This window comes from Vicia villosa, unplaced genomic scaffold (assembly GCF_029867415.1).
Source record: "Vicia villosa cultivar HV-30 ecotype Madison, WI unplaced genomic scaffold, Vvil1.0 ctg.002501F_1_1, whole genome shotgun sequence".
NCBI lineage: Eukaryota > Viridiplantae > Streptophyta > Magnoliopsida > Fabales > Fabaceae > Vicia > Vicia villosa.
The window spans coordinates 66,291-76,703 of NW_026705949.1; the positions used below are offsets into that span (position 1 = coordinate 66,291).

Below are 10,413 nucleotides of genomic sequence, written 5' to 3' on the forward strand. Positions count from 1 at the left end.
TTGAAACCCATGCCACCTATATTTTTGGACATAGACAATCGATCCCAAGATAGCCAACAAATTCCTTTAGCTTTGTTTTTTTATGACTCCACTAGAAACGTTTAACATTTTCTCAATCTAATCGTTTAACGAGGAAGGAAGCAAAAATAAACTTATGATATAAGTCGAAATAGATTGAATAACATATTTGGTTAGAGTTTCCATCTCTACTTGAGATAGACTTCTGCTACTTTAAGAATTGATTTTTCTCCAAATTCTATCTTGAACAAACTTGAAAATAGCCTTTCCAATCATGTGAATTATAACAATAAATACTTAAATACTGATTTAGTTACAAATAATTTTATCTTTTAAATTATATCAATTAAAGAAAAGTTGTTTACAAGTAATTGTGTAAACACAATTTTTTATAATCATTTATATATAATTAGATATTATTTTGTTCTTATTTTAAGTCTCAAATAATGAATATTGAATCGGATTGGAAATATTTCTATTACTTATGAATTACAAGTTACAACAATGAATATGGAATCGGTTAGTGTAATACATATGAATAAAAATTTTATTTTATTTTGATAATGAATATTAACTGAGAAAATCATAACCTAATACATGATGTAATTATTTATAAAATGTTTATATTGTTTTACATATACTTATATATTATTTTGTTTTAATATTGAATAAAATATGTATAATTTCCTTTTCCATAATTTACATTAATAAATAATGAATTCGTTAGATGTATTAATTTTGTATAATTTTAAATAGTTTTTTAATAGGTGTGTCTCCATCTCTTATTTAATTATTTTTAATGGTTTTTTTTGTTGAAGTTTTTAAGAATAGTTAATTAAAATTTTTATATTTTTATTTGAAATTAGCTCAAATATATATAATCACACTTTAATGTCTAATTTTATTTTTTAATAATCAGAATTACTTGGCAACTTAAGTCTAAAAACACAACCCCTGCATTAATTAATATGATTCTAGATATCGTATCTTAATAAATATTAGAATAAAAATCCTGATTTACATCTTATTAAATTATAAGAAATAAATATTTATTAAGATATAGTTAAAAATAACTTCAATTTAAATTATGAATGATTTGATTGGATAAATATGTAAATAATTTTACACAATCAGTATATAAATATTGATATCTAATTTTTATAGATAATTAAAAATCTAAAGATATTTTTCTTTTCATTATCATATAACATACTTTTTAAAGGTTCATGTTAACGAGTGTCATAGAGATACTGGTTTAACATTTTAAATAAAGAAAATATTCAAAACTTAATGCATTCAATATATAGAATATTTTTTAAAAAAGTTAAATATTTATATTTTCAATATATTGAATACATATATTTTAGATAAAAATATTTCTTTTTACTTTATTAAATTATGTTTAACTTAGCTTTTTAATCTCTTAACCAGTATTTCGGGAGCACTAGTTAGCATTACCCTTTCCTAAATTAAGTATTGATAGTATTTCTTTTGCTTTGAACAATTTAGTATAAAACGGAAAAGCCAACAAAAAAAACATATAAATGTAAGTTTTATCATTCACTCTTTCTTCAAAACAAGACACTATTTCTCTTATTTTACTGAAAAAGTAGAGGGAAATTGGAAAATGATCATTATATTGTTATTTATCTTTTGTTTGGTGGATAGTCTTGATGTTTTTTTTTTTTTTTGACATGATAAAATAAAATGGATAGTCCTGATGTTAATGGAATGAGAACACAAAACTGATAAAAAAAATAGATCAATAAATGTTGTCATATGAATTTTAATAATAAATACTAAAATAATAATTCAATTACGAATAATTTTATTTAAAAAATTGTTTAAATTAAAATAAAAAAAAAGAATTGCAAGTAGTTGTGTATGTAGTGTTTTTATAATCTTTTATATATAATTAGATATTATTTTTTTCTAATATTAAATCTTAAATAATGATATTGAGATGCTTGGAAATAATTTCTTTTACTATAAAAATTACAGCAATAAATATGTAATTTGTTATTTTAATACTTATGACTAATATTTTTATTTTATTTTAATAACGAATCTTGAATGGAAAAACCTCAATCAATTACATGGTATAATTATGTATGTAGTATTTTTTATATTATTTTATTAATACTTAGATATTATTTTGTTTTAATATTTAATTAGTTACTATAATTTCCTTTTCCATGATTTACAGTAATAAATATTGAATTCGTTAGATGTACTAATTTTGTATTATTTATATAAAAAATTTATATAGTTTTATGAATAGGTTATTTAATTATTTTGAATGAGTTTTGGTCCATTTTGTGAAGAGATTAATTATTATACAATATCATTGTAAAAGTTTTATACTGTCAATTTATCACTATCATCCATTTATATTATTTTATAGGTGATCAAAATAAAAGTCAAACTTCTTTCAATATTTAAAATTTATAATTATTTAACTGTGAAAATATTTTATGAATCCAACTTGATATATTTCAATTAAATTCTTTTTTGAATAGTTAATTAAATTTATTTATTATATTTTTATATAGATATTGTATCGTAATATAAAAATGTGTTACAAATCTTCATTTATATCTAATTAAATTGTAAGGAATAAATATTTATTAAGATATATTTAAAATTAATCTAAAAATAATTTATGAATGATTTGATTGGATGAATATGTTAACAATTTCACAAAATCTGTTGGATTTAACAAATATTGATATCTAATTCTCATAGATAATTAAAATTATGAAAATATTTCTTTTTTAAGATCATATAATTAATTTCCTAAATTAAGTATTGATAGTATTTAGTATAAAAAGAGACCATGTGTTGTGTAAATTTTATTATTCTCTTCTCTCCTCTCTTTCCTGAAAACAAGACACTACTTCTCTAGTTTTTCTTTATTTGATTGAAAAGTAAAGGGAAAATGATCGGTATATTGGTATTTCTCTTTTGTTTGGTGAATAGTCCTCTTGTTCATGGCACAAGAGATATACTTCAAGAGGTTTCAACAGGGTCGGAGACGATCACAAATGTAAATAATAATATCCTTCATATAAATATTCTCATGTTTTTCTTTTCTTTTTTTTAATAAAAATTTGATCTTTTTGTTTGAATGTTGTACTGATATTAATTTGAACTAATTATTAATCTTTTAAATATACAGTATGCAGGAGCAATCCTCAGACCAAGTATGAGTGGCACTGCTTTCTATGGAGTTAGTGGAACTGTTAGTGTTTATAATCCAAAAGTTGACCAAGAACAAATGAGTGTTGCATCTATGTTCATTGCAAATCAAGATTCAAATAATTTTGATGCAATTTCAGTTGGATGGCATGTGAGTTTAAATTTATGTAGTTATTATATTTTTTTTAAGCATATAATGTGTATAGAAATTTTTATTTATTATACCATAAATAATATCTAATTTAACTTATATTTTTGTTAGGTGCTCCCTTCTTTATATCAAGATAGTAAAACTCATCTTTATATCGCTTGGACGGTAAGTATTTCTTACTGTGTATTTTGTATTTTGCTAATACTTGATATTGATAGCTTATATATTTGTTAGCATATATGTTTTTAGTATATAAGACTTTTAAAATGTTATTTTGATTTTTTTTATTTTTTTATTTTTTAACTTTTATTTATAAATATTGATAATTTATTTATATTAATATATAAATATAAATAAAAAAACTGTGTTTCTTTTAAATTTGAGGTGACTTTATTCAAATTGACAGAGTAATAATTTCGAGAAAGGATGTACAAATTTACAGTGTCCTGGATTTATTCAAACCGATAAATCAATTATTATTGGGAAATCATTCAATCAAACATCAACTATTGATAAATTTCCTGTCGAGCTTTCCTTGGCTATCTTACAGGTAATATCAAAATTATATTATTTTAAAAGTTATAATTAAAAACAAGTTAAATTATTAACCAACTATTGGCTTAACAATAACAATAGTATACTCACAAAAGTTTATTAATATGAGCAGGATTCAAGCACAAAAAATTGGTGGATTTATATAAATGAGAAGAAAATTGGATACTATCCTTCATCATTATTCTCCAACATGACTTTGGCTAATCAAATAGTATGGATAGGCAAAACAACAAATCCCACAAATACTCCTAGCCCCCCCATGGGATATGGAGTAAAACCTAATGGTGTTTTTGGCCATGCATGTCATTTTAAGAAGCTTGCATTTGTCAATAATTCTCGAATGCAACAATCAGTTACAAAAGATATGGGAGAAGTAAGAAGTTCTAATAATCAATGCTATGATGCTCGATACTATGAAGATGGTACAAATGGATTAACACTAGAGTTTGGAGGACCGGGTGGAAATAACTGTGAGGTCAATGCTGGATGCTCGATACAATTATTGTTGGATGCTCGAATCTATTATTTCTTTCTTCTTTTTCTTCTAATGTAATTTTTATCTTTATTTCCTTTATGTTATTTATTATGCAAAAGAATTCTTCTTAGTAAATTTATGGTTTAATTGCAACTTTAGTCCCCTATTTTGTCTTTTTCTTGATTTTGATTTCTTTATTTTAAAAATTACTATTTTAGTCATCTTTTTAAGTTTTCTGTGCAATTTTCGTCCCTCTATTTTGCCTTTATCAGCAAAATTAGTCTCTATTCCTGTATCTTTTTCAATAGAACATTTAAAAGGGAGACAAAATCGTGGTTTTAAAAATGAGGGGACTAAAATCGAGAAAAAAACAAAATAGAGAGGCCAAAGTTGCAATTAAGCCTAAATTTATCTACAAAATTTATCATTGTATGTTAACAAATATATCCATATGAAGTCTAACTCTCTAACTCAAGTGGCCGATTAAGTTTTTGAAAATAGTAATTGCCATTAGGGAAACATAGAAAAAATTTTCAACAATCCATACTACATTGTAATAAAAACAAATTATATATATATATATATATATATATATATATATTGAAAAAAAGATACAAATTGATTTATAATTGTATGAATAATTTTATGGTGTTTTTTAAACATTTTACACTATATTAAATATAATCATAAAATGGTTTAAATATTGGTTTAAATATAATCATAATACGACATCAAATGATTGATTGATACTTCAAAGAAATTTGATGTATAGTTGTCTCATAATTTTGATGAACTTTTGTTACGAATAGTAAAATTAATTTAAATATTTATTTTGATTTTAGAAATCAACTTAAAAATAAATTGTATTGTAAATAAAATAAAAATTACGTTAACCTCAGTTAAACCGACTCTACGTTGAGGCTAATACCGAAGCCAACGCTAAAAAAAAACATTCCAAAAGTCAATAAAAATTGCATTGCATTGACCTGGTAGAGGTTAAAGTCAAACTTCAAAAATTAACAAAATATATTAACTTCAGCTACACCAAAGTTAAAGGTAAATTTGAAAATTCAACAAAATTAACGAGATTCGGCATAGACTGGGCTAAAGGCAATAGCATACCAAACTTACATGCCTTTAACTCATCTAAAGTTTTAGATCCTTGATCATCTATTATGCAACATAAGAACCCAAATTTCACTTCTTAAAAAACTTGGGATTTAGAATATAGGCTAAAAGTGAGAAATCCAAAACGAATCTATTAATTAAGCATCACTGAATGGTAACACCAACATGTTTCAAGCCTTTTCTAGAAGAAAAATACATATATTTCCAAAGACAAAATATGACTATAGGTACCGACAGTATTTTTTATGCATGTCACTTGTGTTGAAATTCATTAAAGAGTTGGAAGAAGTAATGACTGATGATGTTAAAATTTGTTAATGTTTTCATTAATAGGAGAAAAGTGGAAATGCTGATGGAGAGAACCTTCACGCATAATCCTTCCGGCGTACCTTTCCAATAAACTTTAGAATCATATTAATAGGTAAATGATTCAATCAAGTGGAGAGAAAATAGTGGGAGGGAGTTACTTAGTCAAAATTAGGTTTTGATGAGTGATTCATTATTAATTAATAATAGTAATTAGGTTTAAATGCATTTTTGGTCCCTGTAAGTTAGTGAGTTTTTTATTTTCGTTCTTGTAAGTATTTTTTTCTTCTGAGTCCCTCTCTATATTTCACTTTCGCGTTCGTTTTAATCCCTAAAATCAAAATCCGCAGGAAAATTCGTATGAAAATCCGCATAAAAATCCGCAGGAAACCTGCAGATTTTCTTGCGGATTTTGGCTTTAGGGACTAAACCACAAGCAAAAAGTAAGATATAGGGACCTAGACCAAAAAAAAAATTTACAGGGACGAAAATAAAAAACTCGCTAACTTACAGGGACCAAAAGTGCATCTAAGTCTAATTATTAATTCCACTAAAATTAACTCCCATAAAAATATGATGACCCTTTCAATTCACGTTAAGTTTCCAACAATGCGCCACTTGAATTTAAAGGTGATATTAAAAGTAACGTCAAAAAGTTTCTAAGATTGTGCATAAGCAAAGGTGTCTACGACTTGAACCTTTGTGTAGCAAGTAGAATTCCGATTTAACAAGAGTGACACAAATGTCTTGAACTCTATCTCAGACATCAGACTCACACACAACCTTTCTTAAGGTGTATTCCAATCGTCCGTGCTTTAATGGTCATGCACGTGTATCCCGGTTTAGTGAAGGCTCTAGAAATTCTGCCTCAAAATTCCATAGGAACTGACCTCGGTTCTACAATTACATAGGTGAGTCTATCAAGAGTACTCTTGTAGCCTAGGTACTCCCTCATATAGAGTATATATCTCATTAAGAGTTTCTATTATCTCGTCCTCTTATTTCTTCAAGATTCATGCTTTTCTTATTTACTCTAGCATGATCGCCTCATATTACTCACAACTTGTTATTACCCATTAAACTTATTTCTTGGGATTTCCAATCATTTAGGCCGGGTTACCATTATGAGCAACTCATATTACTATAGGCATTAGTCTCATCTTATATGATGTACCATAGACTTTGTCTTTAGCTAATCCTTTCGTCAACGAATCTGCTAAATTTTCATCAGTGCGTACATGATCCACTCTTACAGATCCTTTAGAGATACGGTCTCTAACAGTGTTGTGCTTTCTTCTAATTTGACGTCTTTTACCATTATAATAACGGTTCTAGATTTTATCAATAGTCGTGGCACTATCGTAATGAATCAACAAAACTGGCATATGTTTACCCATAAGAGAATCTCAGCTAGCAAGCATTTTAACCAACTTGCTTCTTCACTAGCATTTGTTAATGCTATCATTTCAGACTCCATCGTGGACTGAGCCAGGATAGTTTATTTCTTTGATTTCAAAGATACAGCTCCTCCAGCTATGTTGAATACATAGCCACTAGTAGCTTTGGAATAATTTGATAAGGTATTCCAATTTGCATCACTATATGCTTCAAGTACAGCAGGAAATCTTTGATAGTGCAAACCAAGATTCATTGTCTTTTTAAGGTACTGCATGACTCGCTCAATAGCTTTCTAATGCTCATTACTCGATCTACTCGTAAACCTGCACAGTAATCCTATGACATATGCAATGTCTGGTCTAGTACAATCAGTTGCATACCTAAAACTGCCAATGATGCTTGCATATTCTGTTTGTTTAACACTTTCACCATTGTTCTTAAAAAGTTTCATGCTTGGATCGTATGGTGTGCTCGCTGGTTTACAGTCAAAGTAATTATATTTCTTTAAGATCTTTTCCACGTAATGTGATTGATCCAAAGAAAATCCTTGCCCAGATCTTGTGATCTTGATACCAAGAATCACACTCGCTTCTCCGAGGCCTTTCATATCAAAGTTGTTGCACAATAATGATTTCATATCACTAAAAGCCTGAATGTTTGATCCAAATATGAGTAGATCGTCTACATATAGACATGATAGTGCAAATACGATTCTCAGATTTGTAATAAACGCATTTTTCACTTTCATTCACTTTGTACCCATTTGAATTCATTAAGTTATCAAACTTTTCATTCCATTGCTTAGGAGCTTCCATACAAAGACTTATCTAACTTGCAGGCCTTGTTTTCTTGTCCATGGATCACAAACCCTTCTGGTTGTTCCATATAGATTTCTTCTTCTAAGTCACCATTTAAAAAAGGATGTTTTAACATCAACTTGGTGTACTATTAAGTTATAAATAGAAGCTATTAAAATAAGCACCCTAATGGATGTAATCCCAGTGACTGGAGAGAAGGTTTCGAAGAAATATATACTTTCTCTGTCTAAAACCCTTGGCTACAAGAGTTTTAGTTTTTTTTTCAAAACTCATTTACAACCGATTGGTTTGCAACCAGGAGGCAAGTCTACCAAGTGCCAGGTCTTGTTAGATTCTATAGATTCTATCTCATCATTAATAGTTTCTTTTTCAACACAGACAACACAATCTTCAATTGCTCATCATGATCCTCTTCACTCTTGGAATAGATCAAAATATCATCATTAAATACAACAACAAACTTGTCCAAATACTAATGAAAAATATTATTCATGTATTCCGTAAATACACCAGGAGCGTTAGTCACACCGAAAGGCATCACATAATACTCAGAGTGACCATATGTAGCGGGGAAAATCTGATATCGAAGCCATGGGATTGACTCGAATCAATATTCCGTTTTGAAATCGCCACCGCGCTTTATTTTTTCAAAGGAAAAGGGAAAAGAACGAAAAACCCAAAGTTTTGTTTTTAAAAAAAACAAGAAAGAGATCTCAGGTACGGGTGTTGATTATATGAGGGGAAGGTTTAAAGCACCCCTCATATCCGTGGTACTCCACGGGAACCTTTTTGAAAATCTGTGTGTGTGTGCTAAAAAGGGTTTGTTTTATTTTTAAAATAAGCTCGGCAAAGCGTCAAGCTTTGTGCCTACATACCTCCTCGGTGCAATGGAGAAGTCAGAGCTAATGTAGTTCCGCTTTTGGGAAAAACGTTTTAAAAACGAATAAACACTTTGGTGTCGTTAGAGAGAAATACTCAGCCATTGATTTTGAGCATGAGAACAAACAAGTTCTTTGCATCGCAAATGAAAGAAGGGCTCCAACTCGGATAAAATCAACGAGTATGCCACTAGCTCTCTCACGCGGAAAAGATCTCGTTATTATCAATCAATTTCAAAATCGTGGGGTATAACCACTCGTTTCGACAGTTAACGGTGTCTAAACTTTTGAAGAAAAGCCACTAAGGGCGAAAGATATTTTTAAGAAAAAGGTTTTGAAAAGATTTGCAAACATAAGAATATTTTGGAAAAAGGGAGAAGATTTTGAAAATTTAAGAATGGGAGGAGATGAAGAGGCTAACCTAATGCATAAAATAAAAGCTAAGGAAAGAAACGGTCTAACCGAATAAGAAGCCAACACTTGACATTAAGAGCCAAGGTAATTTTCCCATCCTTTGGATTTATCAATACCAACACATTAACACTTGGGGATCCAGATGAACTTATTATCTTAGCACCATTTTTTCATTAAGCACATTAAGATTCTGACAAAAATTGGGCAGAGTAACGGCTGTTTTTGGGTAAAATCCTTATCTCAATGCCTTGGAATTAACCATCAAGGGCTTTCAAGGAAATACCTGCACACATAAACATACAACAGAACAATGCCAGACAGACAGAACAATCACAGGATAGTAATAGAATGAGTCCAAAGGTACTAGGTCCATAAGTCCGAATCTCCAAATTGCTAGGGATAGTAACTGATAGTCCAAAGAGAACCTTATGTATTTTTTAGATTTTGGTTATTTATTAGTGTTTTAGCAAGAAAAATAGAGTATGGTCCAAGTGGACAAAAGAAAAAATGACGGAAAGTAAATATGATGAAATGATAAAATAAAGCGATAAAGCGAGAAATATAAAGAGCGGTAATATAAAGAGCGGTAATATAAAGAACGATATAGTAAAGGTGCGGAAATTAAAGTTAGTTGTTAAATGTTAAAGATAACCATCTTGAAGCTTGTCAAGTATGTTATCAAAGTTAGTAGGAGATCAATGGTGAGTGAATGATGTACTCGGATTTAAAGTCAATGGGGCTTATCAGAAGCTTGATAAAATCATAGCGACTACACGATAAAAACCTCCACAAGTCTTAAATCAACCGCATACAATTCTCTTCCATATTTGATCTTTTTTATTCGGGACACGAAATATTGCGCTATGTTAAGCAGATCGCCAAGTGATTTATATAGAAATCACCCTACAACGAGGCCGGTCAAAACTTTATGTGCTAATGTATGCGAGAAGAACGATATGTAGATCGTTTTCCGAAAGCAATACCGCACGAAAAGAAAATAGGTGAGTGATCTAGTCTTTACCAAGAATCCATAAGAATTCTCAAGGCATTAAGACTTTCATCGACCAAAATAAA

At 28.7% G+C, this 10,413-nt stretch overlaps 1 protein-coding gene across 1 annotated transcript; it reads left to right on the forward strand.

Moving 5' to 3' along the window:
• The first annotated feature begins 2,956 nt into the window (after positions 1–2,956).
• Positions 2,957–5,900, forward strand: LOC131639008 (protein neprosin-like). The gene is made up of 6 exons (XM_058909531.1): positions 2,957–3,064; positions 3,197–3,367; positions 3,479–3,532; positions 3,774–3,917; positions 4,035–4,397; positions 5,859–5,900. The coding sequence occupies exons 1-6, from the start codon at positions 2,957–2,959 to the stop codon at positions 5,898–5,900; spliced, it is 882 nt and encodes a 293-aa protein (XP_058765514.1).
• Positions 5,901–10,413: the final 4,513 nt, after the last annotated feature.

Bases quoted from the DNA above. Each gene is read 5' to 3' on its own strand.
- LOC131639008 (XM_058909531.1), top strand. From the start codon at position 2,957: ATGATCGGTATATTGGTATTTCTCTTTTGTTTGGTGAATAGTCCTCTT. The intron at 3,065-3,196 runs GTAAATAATAAT...TTAAATATACAG, and splicing joins GGTCGGAGACGATCACAAAT to TATGCAGGAGCAATCCTCAG. The intron at 3,918-4,034 runs GTAATATCAAAA...TAATATGAGCAG, and splicing joins TTTCCTTGGCTATCTTACAG to GATTCAAGCACAAAAAATTG.